At 64.3% G+C, this 20,355-nt stretch overlaps 2 protein-coding genes across 5 annotated transcripts in view; one reads left to right on the top strand and one right to left on the bottom strand.

The window, feature by feature from the left end:
- Window positions 1-3,871: 3,871 nt before the first annotated feature.
- On the top strand, window positions 3,872-12,591 carry LOC142052294 (uncharacterized). 4 transcript variants are annotated; one of them, XM_075082111.1, is made up of 7 exons: window positions 3,872-3,979; window positions 4,717-5,007; window positions 5,270-5,396; window positions 6,402-6,638; window positions 7,697-7,951; window positions 8,679-8,792; window positions 9,760-12,591. In XM_075082111.1, the coding sequence occupies exons 1-7, from the start codon at window positions 3,956-3,958 to the stop codon at window positions 10,809-10,811; spliced, it is 2,100 nt and encodes a 699-aa protein (XP_074938212.1). In that variant the 5' UTR covers window positions 3,872-3,955; the 3' UTR covers window positions 10,812-12,591. The 4 variants fall into 4 exon arrangements, with proteins under 4 accessions (XP_074938212.1, XP_074938211.1, XP_074938210.1 ...); XM_075082110.1 differs by having other exon boundaries at window positions 7,697-7,960; XM_075082109.1 differs by having other exon boundaries at window positions 6,402-6,647.
- Window positions 12,592-13,533: 942 nt separating this feature from the next.
- LOC142053981 (uncharacterized) overlaps window positions 13,534-20,355 on the bottom strand; it is a 19,803-nt gene continuing 12,981 nt past the window's right edge. The window contains exons 9-11 of the mRNA XM_075086188.1: window positions 17,159-17,285; window positions 16,589-16,711; window positions 13,534-15,054 (exon numbers count right to left, since the gene is read on the bottom strand). Coding sequence (XP_074942289.1) covers window positions 14,003-15,054; window positions 16,589-16,711; window positions 17,159-17,285 — 1,302 coding nt within the window. The 3' untranslated portion in view covers window positions 13,534-14,002. The remainder of the gene's footprint in view (window positions 15,055-16,588; window positions 16,712-17,158; window positions 17,286-20,355) is intronic.

Here is a 20,355-nt window from a genome sequence, read left to right as displayed (position 1 = left end):
TGTGCTCCCATCCCAGTCATCCCATTCCCAGTGCTCCCATTCCCAGTGCTCCCCCATCCCAGTGCTCCCATCCCAGTGCTCCCCCATCCCAGTGCTCCCCCATCCCAGTGCTCCCCCATCCCAGTGCTCCCATCCCAGTGCTCCCCCATCCCAGTTCTCCCCATCCCAGTGCTCCCCCAATCCCAGTGCTCCTATTCCCAGTGCTCCCAATTCCCAGTGCTCCCATTCCTGTGCTCCCATCCCAATCATCCCATTCCCAGTGCTCCCATTCCAAGTGCTCCCATCCCAGTGTTCCCATCCCAGTGCTCCCCATCCCTGTGCTCCCCATCCCAGTGCTCCCATTCCCAGAGCTCCCATTCCAAGTGCTCCCATCCCAGTGTTCCCATTCCAGTGCTCCCCCATCCCAGTGCTCCCCCATCCCAGTGCTCCCATTCCCAGTGCTCCCATTCCCAGAGCTCCCATCCCAGTGCTCCCCATCCCAGTGCTCCCATCCAAGTGCACCCATTCCCAGTGCTCCCCGAATCCCAGTACTCCCATTCCCAGTGCTCCCCCATCCCAGTTCTCCCCCATCCCAGTGCTCCCCCATTCCCAGTGCTCCCATTCCCAGTGCTCCCATCCCAGTGCTCCCCCATCCCAGTGCTCCCCCATTCCCAGTGCTCCCATCCCAGTTCTCCCCATCCCAGTGCCCCCCCAATCCCAGTGCTCCCCCACCCCAGTGCTCCCCATTCCCAGTTCTCCCATCCCTGTGCTCCCCATCCCAGTGCTCCCCCATCCCAGTGCTCCCATTCCTGTGCTCCCATCCCAGTGCTCCCATTCCCAGTGCTCCCAATCCCTGTGCTCCCCATTCCCAGTGCTCCCATTCCCAGTGCTCCCTCATCCCAGTCATCCCATTCCCAGTGCTCCCATTCCCAGTGCTCCCATTCCCAGTGCTCGCCCAATCCCAGTGCTCCCATTCCCAGTGCTCCCATCCCAGTGCACCCCCATCCCAGTGCACCCCCAATTCGCGTGCTGCCCCATCCCAGTGTTTCCATCGCAGTGCTGCCATTCCAAGTGCTCCCCGAATCCCAGTGCTCCCATCCCAGTGCTCCCCCATCCCAGTGCTCCCCCATTCCCAGTGCTCCCATCCCAGTTCTCCCCATCCCAGTGCTCCCCCAATCCCAGTGCTCCCCCATCCCAGTGCTCCCCATTCCCAGTGCTCCCCCATCCCAGTGCTCCCCCATCCCAGTGCTCCCATTCCCAGTGCTCCCCCATCCCAGTGCTCCCCCATCCCAGTGCTCCCCCATCCCAGTGCTCCCATCCCAGTTCTCCCCATCCCAGTGCTCCCCCAATCCCAGTGCTCCTATTCCCAGTGCTCCCAATTCCCAGTGCTCCCATTCCTGTGCTCCCATCCCAGTCATCCCATTCCCAGTGCTCCCATTCCCAGTGCTCCCCCATCCCAGTGCTCCCATCCCAGTGCTCCCATTCCAAGTGCTCCCATCCCAGTGCTCCCATCCCAGTGTTCCCATCCCAGTGCTCCCATTCCTGTGCTCCCATCCCAGTCATCCCATTTCCAGTGCTCCCATTCCCAGTGCTCACATTCCCAGTGCTCCCCCATTCCCAGTGCTCCCATCCCAGTGCTCACATTCCCAGTGCTCCCCCATTCCCAGCGCTCCTAATCCCAGTGCTCCCATTCCCAGTGCTCCCATTCCCAGTGCTCCCCCATCCCTGTGCACCCCCATCCCAGTGCTCCCATCCCAGTGCTCCCATTCCCAGTGCTCCCCGAATCCCAGTGCTCCCCCATCCCAGTGCTCCCATTCCCAGTGCTCCCCCATCCCTGTGCACCCCCATCCCAGTGCTCCCATTCCCAGTGCCCCCCGAATCCCAGTGCTCCCATTCCCAGTGCTCCCATTCCCTGTGCTCCCATTCCCAGTTCTCCGCATCCCAGTGCTCCCCCAATCCCAGTGCTCCCATTCCCAGTGCTCCCCCATCCCAGTGCTCCCATCCCAGTGCTCCCATCCCAGTGCTCCCATATCCAGTGCTCCCCCAATCCCAGTGCTCCCATTCCCAGTGCTCCCATTCCAAGTGCTCCCATCCCAGTGTTCCCATCCCAGTGCTCCCCCATCCCTGTGCTCCCCATCCCAGTGCTCCCATTCCCAGTGCTCCCATTCCCAGTGCTCCCCGAATCCCAGTGCTCCCATTCCCAGTGCTCCCATTCCCAGTGCTCCCCCATCCCAGTGCTCCCCCATCCCTGTGCTCCAATCCCAGTGCTCCCATTCCCAGTGCTCCCCCATCCCAGTGCTCCCCCATCCCAGTACTCCCATCCCAGTGCTCCCCCATCCCAGTGCTCCCATTCCCAGAGCTCCCATCCCAGTGCTCCCCCATCCCAGGGCTCCCCCATTCCCGGTGTTCCCGTCCCAGTGCTCCCCCATCGCAGTGCTCCCAATCGCAGTGCTCCCCGAATCCCAGTGCTCCCCCATCCCAGTGCTCCCCATTCCCAGTGCTCCCCCATCCCAGTGCTCCCATCCCAGTTCTCCCCATCCCAGTGCTCCCCCAATCCCAGTGCTCCTATTCCCAGTGCTCCCCCACCCCAGTGCTCCCCATTCCCTTTGCTCCCCATTCCCAGTGCTCCCATTCCTGTGCTCCCATCCCAGTCATCCCATTCCCAGTGCTCCCATTCCCAGTGCTCCCCCAATCCCAGTACTCCCATCCCAGTGCTCCCCATCTCAGTGCTCCCATCCCAGTGCTCCCCAATCCCAGTGCTCCCATTCCCAGTGCTCCCATCCCAGTGCTCCCATCCCAGTGCTCCCCCATCCCAGTGCTCCCATTCCCAGTGCTCCCCCATCCCTGTGCTCCCATCCCAGTGCTCCCATTCCCAGTGCTCCCCCATCCCAGTGCTCCCCCATCCCAGTGCTCCCATCCCAGTGCTCCCATTCCCAGTGCTCCCATCCCAGTGCTCCCCATTCCCAGTGCTCCCATCCCAGTGTTCCCCCATCCCAGTGTTCCCCCATCCCAGTGCTCCCATCCCAGTGTTCCCATCCCAGTGCTCCCATCCCAGTGCTCCCCCATCCCAGTGTTCCCCCATCCCAGTGCTCCCATCCCAGTGTTCCCATCCCAGTGCTCCCATCCCAGTGCTCCCCCATCCCTGTGCTCCCATCCCAGTGCTCCCATTCCCAGTGCTCCCCCATCCCAGTGCTCCCATTCCCAGTACTCCCATTCCCAGTGCTCCCATTCCAGTGCTCCCATCCCAGTGCTCCCATCCCAGTGCTCCCCCATCCCTGTGCTCCCCATCCCAGTGCTCCCCATTCCCAGTGCTCCCATTCCTGTGCTCCCATCCCAGTCATCCCATTCCCAGTGCTCCCATTCCCAGTGCTCCCCCAATCCCAGTACTCCCATTCCCAGTGCTCCCCCATCCCAGTGCTCCCATCCCTGTGCTCCCATCCCAGTGCTCCCATCCCAGTGCTCCCCCATCCCAGTGCTCCCATCCCAGTGCTCCCTCATCCCAGTGCTCCCATTCCCAGTGCTCCCCCATCCCAGTGCTCCCCATTCCCAGTGCTCCCCCATCCCAGTGCTCCCATTCCCAGTGCTCCCCCATCCCAGTGCTCCCATCCCAGTTCTCCCCATCCCAGTGCTCCCATCCCAGTGCTCCCCCATCCCAGTGCTCCCCCATCCCAGTGCTCCCATTCCCAGTGCTCCCCCATCCCAGTGTTCCCCTATCCCAGTGTTCCCATGCCAGTGCTCCCATCCCAGTGCTCCCCCATCCCAGTGCTCCAGCACCGGGGGCACCGGGGGGTCCGTGGGTCGGTGGCGCGGGGGCGTCCGCGCGTGGGTGTCCCCGGCCCCGCCCCTCGTCGCCCGGCTCCTCCCGCCCGCCAGGGGGCGCCCGCCCGGCCAGGCCCCGCCCCCGCCCCCGCGGGCTCAGCTCCCGGCGGGCAGCGCGCGGCGCTGCGCGGGGCGCGCGGGGCCGGTGGCGGCCGCCATGTCCCGCCGGGTCCCGGCTCAGGTGAGCGCCGCGCCGCGCTGGGCCGCGCCTGTCCCCGCCCGGAGCCCCCACGGCCCGGGGCAGCCGCGGTGGGGGCGCCGGCGGTGACGGCCCCGGGGCATTGCGGGGGTCCCCCCCGGGGGTGCCGCTTCATCGGGACGGGGTCTCCCCCTGGGGGCCCGGTGCGGGTGGGGCTGGGGACCCCCCGGTGTGCCCAGTTCGGGGGGGGTCTCGCCTGGGGTGAAGGTCCCAGGGGATTGCCCCCTCCCCCTCCTCTGGGTGCCGGTTCAGGGGGATGGGGTTCCCCCTGGGGTGCCAGTCCTGGGGGAGGTGAGGCTGGGGACGCCCGAAGGCTGCTGGGCCCGGGGGATTGGGGGGGTTCCCCCCTATGGTGCCGGTTCAGGGGGAGGTGGGGCTGGGGACCCCCAATGGGTGCCTGTTCAAGAGGATGGAGGTCCCCCCAGGGTGCAGGTCCCAGGGCATTGCGGCAGGGTCCCTCACTTGGGTGCCAGTTCAGTGGCACGGGGGTTCCCCTGGGGTGCCAGTCCCGGGGGAAGTGGGGCTGGGGACACCCCCCCCCCCCAAAACACTGCCAGTCCCAGGGGGTTGGGGGGGGGAGGAGGAGGTCTCCCAGGGGATGGAGGTGGTGGGGTGGGGTCAGCCAGTGGCTGATGGTTCCCCCAGGGGATGTGGGGTCTGGGGGGGGTCCCACAAATGGCCAGACCCCCCCTACTGCCCTTCAGCCCCCATCCCCCCAGGGCACCCCCCGGCGCAGGGCAGCGCAGGCCATGGGGCCGCGGGCCGCGGCAGGCCAGGTAAAGGCCCAGCAGCTGCAGGAGCTGTGGAGCCGGACGGAGAGGGCCGAGCGGCGGCTGCTGGCCTGCGAGAACCTGGTTGGGGAGCTGGGCAGCAACCTGGCCGCGCTGGGCAGCCTCCTCCAGGAGAACGGGCACCTCCGGCAGCGCCTCGACAACGTGGAGAACCTCCTGAAGAACAGGAACTTCTGGATCCTGCGGCTGCCTCCCGACTCCCGAGGCGAGGTTCCCAAGGTAACGGCGTCCACCCTGGCCCTTGGAAGTACCAGTGCCACCGGCACGACTGCAGCAGGGGTTTAGGAGCTGCCAGAGCGATTTTAGCTCTGGGGGCTTGGGGAGTTGGAGCACCTGCGAGCCCTGGACTTGCTGCTGACAAGCCCTGATCTGGCAGGGGCGTTTTGCTCTCTGCCTGCCCTGAGCTCCGGTGAAAAGCCAAGCGCTCGCTCCCATGTGCGTGGTTTCCCGTTCTCCGACAGCGTCACGCTTGTGATTCCAGGTACCGGTGACATTCGATGACGTTTCGGTGTACTTCAATGAGCAGGAGTGGGAAAGGCTGGACCGCTGGCAGAAGGACCTGTACAGGGCTGTGATGAGGGGGAACTACGAGACGCTGATCTCCCTGGGTAAGGCACAGCGTTTGCACCTCCGGGCGAGCCTCACCGGCGGGTAGGCTGGAGCGCGTCCCGCCGCACCCTGACCGATGGGCCGGACACCTGCAGCTAGCAGAACCGCTCCTGGGCAGTCAGAACCACGCGCTTCCCCTCCTTCCCGCTTGTAGAGCGATAAACGATGTAAGAGAGGCCTGTAGTCAATCGTAGTAGCGAGTAATACAAGCAAGATTGAGCATAAGAAATATCCACGTGAGATGTTGTTCCTAAGGACTATATGTGGATTCCAGGGTCAGGGAACCATCGCGGTCTTCCAGCGCAGTTCAGGAATTATCTGCGTGGAGCCTGATAACTGCATCTTGAGCTAGTGCTCGTTTTCGCTCTGCTAGCCCCTCTGCAAAGCGATGGGGCGTTTCCACGTACCTTGGTAAAGAACTACTCTGATCACGCTCCGTCTTTCCAGGGGTGCCCGCCATGTCCTTGGATGACTTGGGCTGTAAGATACTCCCCTCCTAATGCTGTTTCTTGGGCACAACCAGTAACGTGCTGGTCTGTGCAGCTGCTGAAGCTGAGGCTTCGCTTTTCTCAGTATTTTCTAGAAACTGAACAAACCCGTTCCTCTCATGGTCCGTCTGACCCCGGCATCTCTGCGGAGCAGGAAGTTTTCTGTCCCTACGCCAGAACGATGGCTCAGAGAGTTGCTCTTTGAATCACTGCTAAAGTTGAAATGGGAAGAAAATGTTAAAGACAAAGCCTTTCCCTCTCCTTTAAGATTTTAGTTCATGCTCTGCTGTTTAGATTCTCTCCGTACTTGAGCGACAGCCTTGGGGGGCTCCTGCCCTAGGGCCAAGAGAGCAGCAGCACCTTCCTGGTTAGAGCATGGAGAGCACGTTTGGGTCTGTACCACCCGCTAGACCTGGGCTTGGGGAGAGAAGGGGCACTTTGACAGTCTGACGGAATGAAGGTGCATCCAGTTCCTATCAAAACACGCTGTCCTCCGCTCCTCTGCCCCCTGAGCAGACTATGCCGTGTCCAAGCCTGACATCCTGTCCCGGATCGAGAGGGACGAAGAGCTCTGTGTCAGAGACGGTCACACCGAAGAGGATCAGGAGCCCCCGCAGACGCATATCGAAGAGGGTCAGGAGCACCCCCCGGCGTGTACCAGAGAGGGTGGGGAGCCCCCGCAGGCACCAGAAGGGACGGACGAGATGGAGGAGGCTTTGGGAGGAGAGGAAGTCCCCGTGGCAGCTGGCACAGGTAGGTCAGGTGGGTGCCAGGAGGAGGTGGCAGCTCCTGTCTCAGCTTTGTCAGTGCCTTTGTTAGACACGACCTGCTCTGAGGGTCTGTTGGCTGTATTGACTGAACCTCCACGGAGCACCTCAAATCTTTCCTCCAGAGGAACGTTGATGCACAGCCAGCTGAATCCCGTGGAGAAAAATAGACAAAGCCAGTCAGGAGGGGCTGGGATGGGGTCTGGAGCGGTGGGACAGACCTCGTATGAGCCCTCCCTGTCCTGTTTCTGTGCAATTTGGCAATCCTTCTTCACCCGATGGCGTGCATGAGGCCTCGGGCTTCCAAAGACACCCCTGCTTGCGTGGCGAGAGAGGAGCTGCGGCGGGAAGTGGGGGATCTGGGCACCTGCGGTGGGAGGGGGAGGCTGGAGCAGCGCTGCCCGTGCTGGGGGGGCAGACGCGGTCAGGCTTGCCTTGGGGTGTGGCATGGCAGAGCTGGAAAACCCAACTGTTAAGAGCACGAAGGCTGGGCAGGAAAGGTAGGAGATGCTGGAAAGGAACAGGCAGACCCCAACGGAGCCAAGAGAAGAAGAAATGCGTGGGCAGAGCTGGGATCGAGAGCTCTGTCCTGCAGGACCGAGGGGTTGGGGTGGAAGAAGCTGCAGCAGAGGCCGGGCGAGCGCTGGAGGGCGCAGAGGGCAGAGCGGGCGCTGTCCTTCGGGGAACGTCACCCAGAAACGATACGAGCCCCAGGCGTGTGTTTGTAAAGTGCTCCCGGGAAGAGAGGAAAAAGGTGATGTGTAGGCAGAGGCTCTCCCTCGCTGAGATTTCAGTTCGTGTTCTGTCATGCAGATCCTCTCTGTACTTGAGCTACAGCTCTGCTCGTGGGTGGATCCCACCGCAGGGCCGAGAAAGCAGCGCCTGCTCTCTGCTCAGAGCACGGATGGATCATCTGTCTGTCCATACCGCCTGCTAGACCTGGCCTTAGGGAGAGAAGGGGCACTTTGAGAGCCTGACGGAATAAAGGTGCAGCCAGTTCCTAACAAAACACGCTGTGTCCTCTCCTTCTCTGCCCCTGAGCAGACTGTGCTGTGTCCAAGCCTGACGTCCTGTCCCGGATCGAGAGGGACAAAGAGCTCTGCGTCAGAGACAGTGAGGAGCCCCCGCGGACACACGTCGAAGAGAGTCAGGAGGCCCCACAGACGCACACTGAGGACAATCAGGAGCCCCTGCAGACACGTACTGGAGACAGTCGGGAGCCCCTGCAGCCACCAGAAGAGATGGGCAAGAAGAAAGAGGCTCTGGGAGAAGATAAAGCCCCCGCAGAAGCTGGCACGGGTAAGTTAGGTGGGTGCCAGGAGCAGGACTTGCCTCCTCGGGCTGTTCCTGTCCCAGCTCTCTTGGGAGGGCTCCCGGCAGCGTCTGAGGGGAGGGCACAGCAGGTCACTGCTCGAGGGGAGCATCACCAGGGACAAGCAGAAGCCTTGGGGCGCGTTGTCGGGGCGCTGCCGGGGAAAATGGAAGGGGTCCGAGGGCCTGAGCACAAGGTGACGCGGGAGTTGTACCTGCAGAGCTGGTGGGGAGGGATTAGGAGGGGCGAGGTTGCTCTGCAGAGGTGATGGCGTGGGGGGCATCTGCTTTTGGTCCTTGCATGTGGCTTCACTCCAGTTCCTTCTGACACTTCACATGCTTTCCATGAAATCGTAGAGTCGTTTAGCTTGGAAAAGACCCTTAATATCATCGAGTCCAACTGTTAACGCAGCACTGCCAAGCCCAGCACTAAACCGTGTTCCCAAGTGTCACATCTACATCTTTTAAATAACCCCAGGGTCGGTGACTCCCCCACCTCTCTGGGCAGCCTGTGCCAGTGCTTGACAACCCTTTTGGTGAAGGAATTTTTGCTAATAATCTAAACCTCCCCTGGTGCAACAAGTCATGGCTTCTTGAGCCGCAGCACTCTCTGGCTCTTCTGCCCGCTCCCAGCATGTCTCTGGTCATCATCACACCGAAGCAGGAAGGTGTGAGCTCTCCACAGGCATTTAAAATCACTCTTTTCTGGAAATAGATCTCCCCATCCTGGTGATGAACGTCATGTCCCTGAGTGCGCAAAAAGCGGAGCCGCGCAGGGAAGATCAGCCCAAGGCAGAGATGGAAGAGGACCCACCTGAGTCCAGCACCGGTGAGAAACCCAGTGCGGGGGAGACGCGGGGCCCTGCAGGCGGGAGGCAGCTCCCAGCTCACTAATGTGCTTGAAATGGGGAAGGAGGGCAACATTTCAGGCCTTTTTTTTTAATCCCCAGCAAGGGAAGGGGGCTGGCATTGGGCGTTTCAGCCCTGTCGCCTCTGCGGAAAGAACAACGGTGCAGTTGGGGTTCCTTCTCTCAGAAATTGGGCGAGGGCTGGTAGCAGTAGCGTGCTTCCTTCCTCCAGCTCTGCTGCGTTACGGCAGGGCTGGCCTCGAGCTCCGGTCGCCTGACGCTCCTGTGGTGCAGCCCTCTTCGTGCCGGGAGCAGGGGGTGTCGGTGGCGGGGCACGGCCGTCCGCAGGCACCCTCTGCTCTGGTCCTGAAGCTTTGCCGAGCCAACGCGCAGAGCGCCTTCCGCTTCAGGGGCTCAGAGCCCGTTCCTGGCACTGGCGTTAAACGGCGTGGGTTCCGGGCACAGCTTACGCCGGGTGGACCGCCTGGCTGCAGGCAGGGTGTGAGGAGCCCACCGCAGCCCTCGGTGAAGCGCAGCCCTCACGGGTCCGCCTGCAACGTTTGGCGTTTGCTGGCAGTGCCAAGCTTGACAGAAGCGAAGAGCCCGCAGCACCGCGGGCTGTCGCTCTTCGGTGACCTTTTCTCCTGCTACATCTCATGGCCATCGCTGGCGTCGGGGTTGCAGAGGCAGAGCCCTTTGCGCCACAGGCCCAAAGCAGACCGCAGCCTGGTTCTTCCTGGGAGCGAGAGATCCTCCCCCTGAGACCACGCTGGGTTGCTCAGGGCGGGCAGGATGCTGTGGTGGCACCTGCGCCTCTCCAAACCGCGTTCTCGGATTTGTTGGTAGCTCCTCTCTTGCTAAAAGCCATCTCAGCGCTTTGGGATTTGTCCGCAACCCGGGTTTGTCCTGGGAGCGTGAATGACCGATGCCTCCGTTGTTCCATTTCAGAGGAAGGCTTTTTACTGGGAGATGAAATGGAGTGTGAAGGGGCGTCTCCTGAAAACGTCAAGGTGAAGGAGGAGGAACCCGAGGCGTCGCAGGAGGCTTCCGCACCCTCTCCCGCCCCAGGCATCCAGAAGTGCCCCAAAAGCGAGCAGGCCAAGGCCAAGAGCAAGAAGAAGCCGAGCAGGTGTGCAAGCAGCAGCCTGCTGATGGGCAACTGTCGGCGCGGCTACGTGCGGGAGTGGTCGCACCCCTGCACCGAGTGTGGGAAGCGCTTCCGCCTGAAAATCAACCTCATCATCCACCAGCGGAGCCACGCCAAAGAGGGGCCCTACGAGTGCACGACGTGCGAGATCAGCTTCGCGGACAAACGCCACCTGGACCGTCACCAGAACATCCACATAAAAGACAGGGCTTTTGGGGCCAAGGTCTGGGGGAACGTCCACCCAGAGCTGAGGATCCGGCCGAGGGGGAAGTTCCATGGGATTTTCTGCGGAGGCGCCTACAGCCTGAGCAACGGGACGTACGCTGGGGGGCCCTGGCTGGGCCAGGCCAAGGAGGAGCTGGACAGAGGGCAGCAGAGTCCCAAGTCTCGTAGGAAGCCTGTGAAGAAATGCAGTTTTTGCAAAAAGATTTTCTCTTGCACCTTTTCCCTTCAGCGGCACCTGCAGACCCACTTGGAGCACAGGCCATATTGCTGCGCCGCCTGCAAGAAATGCTTCACCCGCAAAACTCACCTCTCCCGCCACGAGAAAATACACGACCGCCAGAAAGCCCTGGCTGCGCTCCAGCAGCCCGCGGCCGTCGCGCCAGCGCCCCAGCAGCAGAGAGCAGCCCCGGAGGCGCTCGCCGGCGGCAGCAGCGGACGCGTTGCTCGCTCACTGGCATCGGAGAGGAACGTTAGCCCCGCGGCCGCCGCAGGCAACGCGGTTCTGGCAAACGTGCCGCTGGTCAGTCCCGCCGAGCTCAGACGGGCAGCCAAGAGCTGCCACCTCCACGACTCGGGTGGCAGAGCCAGCCGGCCTGTGGTCAGACTAGGAAATAGGGCGGAGAAATGACACCAGGAGAGATCCGAACCGCTCATGTCCGCAGGGAGGAACTGTGTGAGCGTTGATTTTGCACATGGCGGGGCGCTGGGGTTCTGAACCATCTGTCCGCCAGATTTCAGGAGCTTTCCTGAATTGCAGAAGGAATCAAGAGCTTGGAGAGCAAATTACAGAAGCCTCCAGTGATCCAAAACGCTTTACCATTCCTCAGGCTCTCGTGTCTGCTGGCTGACGCATGAAACTTTCCGAAGCTGACCCTCCTGGGTGACCCCAGGTGTGTCTCCTGCAGCCCAGCGAGAGGCATCGTGGATCGCGGCCACACTCACCCGTTACCTGACGCTGGGGCTGACCCCACGTTTTTGGAAGTCCAATTACACAGTGAAGAGGATGGAGAGAAGGGAATCACGCTGGCAAGACAGGCGGGATTCCCAAGGAGCCCTTCGTTCCACTGACAAAGCTTCTTGACCAAGATGCCGGATGGAGAGAGCGCGGCATCTCCAAGACCCCCCGACCGCGTCCTGGCCACGCTTGCCCTTGCCCGCCCCGGTGAGGAACCCCGCTAACCCCTCGGTCAGGCTGGGAACACCTCAGCAGTGCGCTGGAAGATAACGCAGACCAAATCGAACCACAACATTTTCTGCCTGCGAGGGTGCTGTGGGGGTTTCTGGGGTCCCAGCCGCACTCCTTCCTTCACTGAGGCCAGCCTGTGAGAGCCCGAAACACCCACGAGAGTTAATTCCCTCAGGACCAGCCTGCACAGGTGGGGAGTGACTTCAGAAACGCTTCAGGGCTCCCGTGCAGGAGCAGCCCCTCGTCGGAAGGAAGCCCCCCCCACTCCCCAAACTGCAGGTTATCTCCTTTAGTCACGTGCAAAATCCCACCGTAACTAATCCAACGGAAGAGTAGTTCTGCTAGCTACCTCAAACGTCTTGGGGAGTGAGGCCTGCCCAGAGGCAGACAGGTGACTGGAGCCTGGAAAGCAATGAAAGCCAGGCCAGGGGTGGCTCTGGCGTCCCCAGGAACCTCTCGGACCACGGCCGGAGCCCACGTGCGTCCCGTGCGCTGCTGGGAAGCACTGATCGTGTACGGAGGGAGGAGATGGGTCCTGGTGGCGTCGCCGTGCAGACCAAACCGAGCAGCTGTTGGGACTCTTGAGTTTTCTGGGGGTTTTCTTTGGTGATAATCACAGAGACACCTCAGTACGTCTCCATCCCTCTCCGGGAGGTTTGCTCATCATCTTCTTCATTCCTGGCTGCTCATGAGGTCTGGCGGGCTGTGGGGGAGGCTGCCGCGGGCAGCGTGCTCTGGGCACTGAGGAGATGCGTGGGCTGCGTCCCGCTGTGATCCTCAGCGCCGAGTGGTGCCCAGCCCCCTCCCGCCCCGTCAGCGCTGCTCCCCGGGGCCGCAGACCACATCCCGCTGCGCCTCTGGGCCAGCTCCTCCCTCGATTCCTGTCCCCCGGCATTGCGGGGCGCCTGGGCTGCAGTGCCGGCCAGGACAGGGCGGGGGCGGCGGCAGAACAACGGCTGGTGCTGGGCTGTGCCAACCGAGCTGGTTAGCGACCCCAGCGGCCCCCAGTTGATCCCGGTGACACGGGACGAGTCAGCTGGTGCGATGGTATTGCTGGCAGGGAATATGGCCGTGGTGGCGTGGAGGGGCCGGCCTCTCCCTCTGCCCGACTGTCCCAACGGGGGCGTGTTTCTTCTGAAGCTGGTCTGACTGGGACTGGCGTTTCCTATGTGAGCCCAGAGCCCTTTCTCAGGCTGTGGAATCAATAAACTACTTGTCTGTACCACTGCCTGGTTTGGGGGGGTCATTGCTGGCAGCTCTGTCACCCCCTTCTGCGGGCTGAGTTACCCCCCATCCCGGGCCTCGCTAGGCAACCCCCCCCCCAGTACATCCCAGTCCTTTGCACTGGGACCAGCACCCTGGTGTGTTCCCCCTCCAGGACACCCCCAGCACCCACCGGGCTGCGCTGCCTGTGCATGACGTGGCCACCGAAGCCGCCCTTGGTGGATTTGGCCACCGGGACCTCAGCCCGTAGCGGCGGCCATGCTGTGGGGCTCCAGGTAGGGGTGTTGTCACCCCCCGCCCCACTGTCCCCAGCGTGTCCCCCGGGATGTCACCATCACCCAGGGTGGCCCCTAGGATGTCATCAACACCCCTGGGCCAAAGCGAGGGGACGGCAGCGCTGCCTGGAGGTGCTGCTGCCGGTGAGTGCTGCCCCCAGGGCGGTGCCACGGGGGGACTCGGGCTGCTGGCACCCACGGAGCCGCGGTCGCTCCCACACGGGGACCGCGGCCAGGACGGTCGAGCCCCTCGCAGGCGGGAGGCTGAGCGGCCAAGGGGAGCAGGGAAGGGCAGGCAATGGTGCAGACCAGACCGCTGCGGGCAGGGGGGAGGTATCACAGCACAGGGCCCAGATCCCGCAGAGGGGCTGTGATTTGCAGCTCTGTTCCCATCAGGCGCTCCCCATCGCGTTCCTCCCCTCGGCCGAGAGAAGGCAGCCGCCCCGTCCGCCTCCTCCCCGGCACGGTGTGCAGCCCAGGGCCCCGGCACACTCAGGCAATGGGAGGCCATGGGGCGGCTGCCTGCGGTGTGCCAAGCGGGAGCTGCACACCTGCCCGCGCCCACGGGCGAGGCGTACGTTATAACGTGTGGGGCCGTGCACCCGCAGCCCCCTTCGCCGGTACCAGCCCCTCGCCGACACCCCAGAATGCGACAGGAGCCCACGTCAGCCCAGTCTTTTATCAGAGTCTCTTCCCGGCTCAGCCGCTGACCCCCGGCTGCCGCCCAGCCACCGCAGCCCCTCCTCGGGCCACCGAACGCCCCCACACCACCGCCACGTTGGTGGTGTTTAAATAACCCTGAGTTCCACTGCACCACGCCCCGCTCCGCAGCCGCATTCCCCCTTCCCCAGGGCAGCGGCACAACCCAGCTTGGCCCCGGCCGCCGAACCTCCTCCGCTGCCTCTTGGGCCAGTCTCTTCGCCCACGCAGCACATCAGCCTGCCTCCATCCTCCTCCTCCCACAGGCCCGGGCGGTGCAGAGCCCCCCCGGCACCGCAGAGCGCCCCGCGGCACTGCAATGAGCCCTGCGGTGGTGCGACACCAGCTGCCCGGCGCGTGCCGTCGTCGCAGGCTGCTGCGCCTCTGCGGAGCAGCCCGGAGAAACGCCGCCCCTTCCCTCCGCCAGCCCGCGCCCTACGGATTATCCTGGGTCAAAGCTTTGCAGGGCCCAGTCACCCGGTCATGGTTCGGCAAGCCGACGGCGGGAGAGCTGGCAGCGGCGTGGACTTTCTGGTGGTGGTTCAGAGACTGCCGGTGCCGGAAACTCTTGCTGCAGCCGTTGCACTGGAAGGGCCGCTGCTGCGTGTGCCGGCGCTGGTGCTCCTCCAGCGACGCTTTCTGGGGGAAGCTCTCCGCGCACTCGATGCAGCGGTAGAGCCGCTCCCCGGCGGCGCTGGCCCGCGTGGGCCGCGCTGCCCAGCCTCCCCGCAGCTGCACGCCGTGGATGCGCTGGTGCTTCTGGAGGTGATGCTTCTGGATGAAGCCCTTGCCGCAGGCGGCGCAGCGGTAGGGACGCTCCCCGGTGTGGATGCGGTAGTGCTTGTTGAGGTTGGACTTCTCGTTGAAGCTCTTCCCGCAGGCCGGGCACTGGAAGGGACGCTCGCCCGTGTGCAGGCGCTGGTGCCGCAGTAGCGCGGCGTGGTGGGCCAGGCTCTTCCCACAGGCCGTGCAGATGAAGGAGCCGTTGCTCTTCCTCGCCTGGCTCTGCTGCCGCGCCAGGAGGTTGCGCTTCAGCCGGACGCTCTTCCAGCCCAGCGGCAGCACGCGGGGCTCTTCCCCCGCGGCACAGGGACGATGCTCCTCCGAGCTGGGCTGCGACGAGGCCGCCTCTGCAGCGGTGTCTTCTCCCAGCAGCATTCCCTGGGGCAGGGCGAACGGCTGGTCAGTCCCCACGCTGAGCACGTGCTCTGTTGGGAAGGGCAAGCCCGGGGCAGGGTGAGCTTCCACCGGCACCACCACGGGCTTAAATTCGGGCTGGGGGGTCCCGTGTTTGCAGAACTCCCCTAAGCCCTCTCCTGCTGCCTTCTGCTCGTCCAAGCCGGCGCGGCTCTCCCAGGGCACCGGCTGCTCCTGGCTCAGGGGAACCTCCTCTTCCAGTCTCACCGAGGGCACCTGCGGCAGAGCCAGGAGCGCCGAGCCTTCCTCCTGGGGCTGCTGCTCTTCTGTCTTGATCACGATCTTCTCACCTGCGGAGAGACAGCAGTTCGTCCCCGGCAAGGAGAGCTCTCCCTCGCCCGCAGCACCGGCGCAGGAGCGGGAGCTGAGCTTCCCCTGCAGCACGTTGGTGAGACGGCCCAGAAATCGCGGTGTTAGAAAGGGAGTGGGGAGGTTTTACCGAGAGCAAAGCGGGAGAGGGACACGTGAAGTGGAGGGTGCCCCGGGAGGCGTTGGGGGCTGGCTGGGTATCCCGTTGGACCTCAGGACACTTGTTGAACTGACAGTGCAACACTCAAAGAAATGAAAACAGAGGAAACGGGAAGGCAAAGTTGAGGCTGCAGAGTCCTCTGTCCTGGAAGGAACTTTGTCAGGAATGGCTGAGTTCAGGTGGGTGGATCTGGGGAAAAGGATCAAAGCACCTGGGTCACACCAACCCCAGGCAACGCTCCAGGCCTGGGGCAGAGGGGCTGGGAAGTGCCCGGTGGAGAAGGCCCTGGGGGTGCTGGCTGACAGCCGGCTGGGCATGAGCCAGCAGTGCCCGGGTGGCCAAGGAGGCCACCAGCCCCCGGGCTTGTGTCAGCCCTGGTGTGGCCAGCAGGGGCCGGGCAGGGATGGGGCCCCTGTGCTGGGCCCTGGGGAGGCCCCACCTCGAATGCTGGGCTCAGGTTTGGGCCCCTCGGGACAAGAAGGCCCTTGAGGGGCTGGAGCGTGTCCAGAGAAGGGCAGCGGGGCTGGGGCAGGGTCTGGAGCACAAGTGTGCTGGGGGGTGGCTGAGGGAGCTGGGGGGGTTTAGCCTGGAGAAGAGGGGGCTGAGGGGAGCCCTTCTCGCTCTCTGCAGCTGCCTGAGAGGGGCTGGAGTGAGGGGGGGGCTGGTCTCTGCTCCCAAGTCACCAGGGACAGGACGAGAGGGAACAGCCTCAGGCTGCGCCAGGGGAGGTTTAGGTTGGGTGTGAGGGAAATGCCTTCCCTGCCAGAGGGGTCAGGGGTTGGCACAGGCTGCCCAGAGAGGTGGGGGAGTCACCGTCCCTGGGGGGGTTCAAAAAACCCGGGGACATGGTTTAGGAGGCCTGGGGGCGTTGGGCTGGTGGTTGGACTTGATGATCTTAGAGCTCTTTTTCAACCACAATAATCCTATAAAAGCAAAACCTTCCAGGAGCAGGAGGGACTGCCTGGCTGCAGGTGTACAGCCACAGAGGCACCCTCGTGCTAAGACTTGCCCCGTTTCCCTATTTTCCTCTCTTTTTTAGCAAGGGGGCTCTTTGAGGCTTACAGGTTTGGTTTTAAAAGTTTTATGGAGGCCCTGATCACATAGCTTACATTCCCAACAGCTTCTGACCCAGCCCAAAACTGGAAACGCTCCCTGCGGGGACAGGATCGGTTCGGCTGGCTGCGTGTCGAGTGGGCGCAGCAGGGGCTCCGCTGCAGGCAGGCTGCAGCCCCCTCACTTCACGGGCAGGCAGCGGCGGCGTGCGGGCGGCAACGGCACAGCGGACCCAGCGCAGACCCTGCCCAGGCCTGGTGTTAGTGCTCGGCCTTTGCTGCCGAGCAGCCGCCGTGACTCACCGCCACCGAGGTGCCCCGCCACCGCTCCCTTCTCCGGCAGCCCGTCGTGGGTCCTCGCACCCGAATCCTCCCCGTCCTCAGCCGGCGGCAGCAGCGTGGGTTTGGTGCTGGCGTCTCCGGGCCCTGCGAAGGAGGAAGCAGCGGAACGAACTGCCGACGCTGGGGACCAGCACCAGTTCCCTGCCGTAAAGGGCTGCTCTCGCACAGCAGGAGCCATGGGGTGCCCGCAGGGGTCCTGGGCTCCCAGAGCAGCGGCTCCGGTTTCCCAGGACCACCAGAGCAAGCAGATGGTATCGGCTAAAGCAGGCAAATGATTTCAGCTACCCCAGGAAGAAGTGACTGTCAGGCACTCATCAGCCTTTAAAACGTCAGTTAAAAATAAAGTGCTAGAATTTAGACCCGTCTGCAGCAAGCCCCTCCAGGGTGGCACGTGTATGGCTGTGTGCTGGCAAAAAACGGTGCTGGACACAGCACAGGCATGTCACCTGAAGCCCCCACCGCGTACCGCCCTGATCGCGCAGGGAGGGACCTCTGCGCGTGTCCGACGCGTGAGCGGAGACTGATCCTCACCGAGCGACACCACGGCCTCGTAATCGGCCTTCATCGCGATCCTGTAGAGCTCCTTCTGCCGGCTGTCCGCGCTCCCCCACTCCTGCTCCAGCAAACTGGCCGCGTCATCCTCGCACACCGCTGGCACCTGAAACCGCAGGAGGCACCACCTTGGCGCTTCCCCACCTTGTCGGTCCCCCCGCGGCCCACCGCCTCCCCAGGAACGCGGGCTGCGTTGCAACGCAGCGCGGGGCCGGAGCTCGTAGGGAAAGGAGCCGTGTCGCGGCTTCAACCTGGGGAACAACTTCAAAACGGCAGAGCGAGAGTCACTCGTGAGCGCTAACCCCCCTGTGCGGGGGCAGGACAGGTGGGAAGGCACCGTCCCACCGGTGAGGCGACCGGTAAGACCCAACAAAGCTGAAAACGCCCAAGGTGATGGGGACGAGCTCAAGATAACGGGGACAAGCCCTGGGTATTGGGCACATCCCTCTCAAATCGGGCACATCCCTGTTCGTCACCGTGGGGTCATCCCTGTCAACCTGCTCACGTCCCTGTTCGTCACTGTGGGCTCATCCCCGTCCCCTTGGTCATGTCCCCCTTACCTTGGGCTCACCCCCATTACCCAGGGCTCATCCCCGTCACCCTGCGCACATCCCTGTTACCCTGGCAATGTCCCCATTCGTCATCCTGGTCATATCCTCGTTACCCAGCACTCATCCCCGTTAGATAGGGAACATCCCCGTCACCCTGGTCACACCTCCATTACATGGGGCTAATCCTCATCACCCTGGACACATACCAATTACGTGGGGCTCGTCCCCGTCCCCCTGCTCACGTCCCGTTCCCCGGGGCTCGTCCCCTTCACCCTGATCACGTCCCGTTACCCAGGGCGCGTCCCCGTCCCCCTGCTCACGTCCCGTTCCCCGGGGCTCGTCCCTGTGACCCTGCTCACGTCCCGTTCCCCGGGGCTCCTCCCCGTCACCCTGCTCACGTCCCGTTACCCGGGGCTCCTCCCCGTCCCCCTGCTCACGTCCCGTTCCCAGGGGCTCGTCCCCATCCCCCTGCTCACGTCCCGTTACTGGGTCTACTCCCCGTCACCCTGCTCACGTCCCGTTACCCGGGGCTCGTCCCCGTCCCTGTGCTCACGTCCCGTTACACGGGGCTCCTCCCCGTCACTCTGCTCACGTCCCCTTACCCGGGGCTCCTCCCCGTCCCCCTGCTCACGTCCCGTTACGGGGGCACCTCCCTGTCACCCTGCTCACGTCCCGTTACCCGGGGCTCGTCCCCGTCACCCTGCTCACGTCCCGTTACCCGGGGCTCCTCCCCGTCCCCGTGCTCACGTCCCGTTACCCGGGGCTCGTCCCCGTCACCCTGCACACGTCCCGTTACCGGGGCTCGTCCCTGTCACCCTGCTCACGTCCCGTTACCCGGGTCTCGTCCCCGTCACTCTGCTCACGTCCCGTTCCCCGGGGCTCGTCCCCGTCACCCTGCTCACGTCCCGTTACCCGGGGCTCCTCCCCGTCACCCTGCTCACGTCCCGTTACCCGGGGCTCGTCCCCGTCACCCTGCTCACGTCCCGTTCCCTGGGGCTCGTCCCTGTCACCCTGCTCACGTCCCATTACCCGGGGCTTGTCCCCGTCACCTGCTCACGTCCCGTTCCCCAGGGCTCGTCCCCATCCCCCTGCTCACGTCCCGTTACCCAGGTCTCCTCCCGGTCACCCTGCTCACGTCCCGTTACCCGGGGCTCGTCCCCATCACCCTCCTCACGTCCCGTTCCCCAGGGCTCGTCCCGATCACCCTGCTCACGTCCCGTTCCCCGGGGCTCCTCCCCGTCACCCTGCTCACGTCCCGTTACCCGGGGCTCGTCCCCGTCACCCTGATCACGTCCCGTTACCTGCGGCTCGTCCCCGTCACCCTGCTCACGTCCCGTTCCCCGGAGCTCCTCCCCGTCCCCCTGCTCACGTCCCGTTACCCGGGGCTCCTCCCCGTCCCCGTGCTCACGTCCCGTTACCCGGGTCTCGTCCCCGTCACCCTGCACACGTCCCGTTACCGGGTCTCGTCCCCGTCACCCTGCACACGTCCCGTTACCGGAGCTCGTCCCCGTCACCCTGCTCACATCCCATTACCCGGGGCTCGTCCCCGTCACCCTGCTCACGTCCCGTTCCCCAGGGCTCGTCCCCGTCCCCCTGCTCACTTCCCGTTACCCAGGGCTCGTCCCCGTCCCCCTGCTCACGTCCTGTTACCCGGGGCTCCTCCCCGTCACCCTGCTCACGTCCCGTTACCCGGGGCTCCTCCCCGTCCCCGTGCTCACGTCCCATTACCCAGGGCTCGTCCCCGTCACCCTGCTCACGTCCCGTTACCAGGGCTCGTCCCCGTCACCCTGCTCACGTCCCATTACCCGGGGCTTGTCCACGTCACCTGCTCACGTCCCGTTCCCCAGGGCTCGTCCCCGTCCCCCTGCTCACATCCCGTTCCCCGGGGCTCGTCCCCGTCACCCTGCTCACGTCCCGTTCCCCGGGTCTCCTCCCCGTCACCCAGCTCACGTCCCGTTCCCCGGGGCTCCTCCCCGTGCCCCTGCTCGCGTCCCGTTCCCCGGGTCTCGTCCCCGTCACCCTGCTCACGTCCCGTTACCCGGGGCTCGTCCCCGTCACCCTGCTCACATCCCGTTCCCCGGGGCTCGTCCCCGTCACCCTGCTCACGTCCCGTTACCCGGGGCTCGTCCCCGTCACCCTGCTCACGTCCCGTTACCCGGGGCTCGTCCCAGTCCCCCTGCTCACGTCCCGTTCCCCGGGGCTCGTCCCCATCCCCCTGCTCACGTCCCGTTGCCCGGGGCTCGTCCCAGTCCCCCTGCTCACGTCCCGTTCCCCGGGGCTCGTCCCCGTCCCCCTGCTCGCGTCCCGTTCCCCGGGGCTCCTCCCCATCACCCTGCTCACGTCCCGTTACCCGGGGCTCGTCCCCGTCACCCTGCTCACGTCCCGTTCCCCGGGGCTCCTCCACGTCACCCTGATCACGTCCCGTTCCCCAGGGCTCGTCCCCGTCCCCCTACGCACGTCCCGTTACCGGGGCTAGTCCCCGTCACCCTGCTCACGTCCCGTTACCCGGGGCTCGTCGCCTTCCCCCTGCTCACGTCCCGTTACCGGGGCTCCTCACCGTCACCCTGCTCACGTCCCGTTACCCGGGGATCGTCCCCGTCACCCTGCTCACGTCCCGTTCCCCGG

This window comes from Phalacrocorax aristotelis, chromosome 2, assembly GCF_949628215.1.
Source record: "Phalacrocorax aristotelis chromosome 2, bGulAri2.1, whole genome shotgun sequence".
NCBI lineage: Eukaryota > Metazoa > Chordata > Aves > Suliformes > Phalacrocoracidae > Phalacrocorax > Phalacrocorax aristotelis.
This window is presented reverse-complemented; position numbering and strand designations above follow the sequence as displayed.

What these genes read in the sequence shown, in the direction of transcription:
- LOC142052294 (XM_075082108.1), top strand. Translation starts at nt 3,956, where the DNA reads ATGTCCCGCCGGGTCCCGGCTCAG. An exon ending in AGCTGGCACGGGTAAGTTAG is followed by an intron (nt 7,961 to 8,678) that starts GTGGGTGCCAGG and finishes TTCTGGAAATAG; the next exon opens with ATCTCCCCATCCTGGTGATG. An exon ending in CCCACCTGAGTCCAGCACCG is followed by an intron (nt 8,793 to 9,759) that starts GTGAGAAACCCA and finishes GTTCCATTTCAG; the next exon opens with AGGAAGGCTTTTTACTGGGA.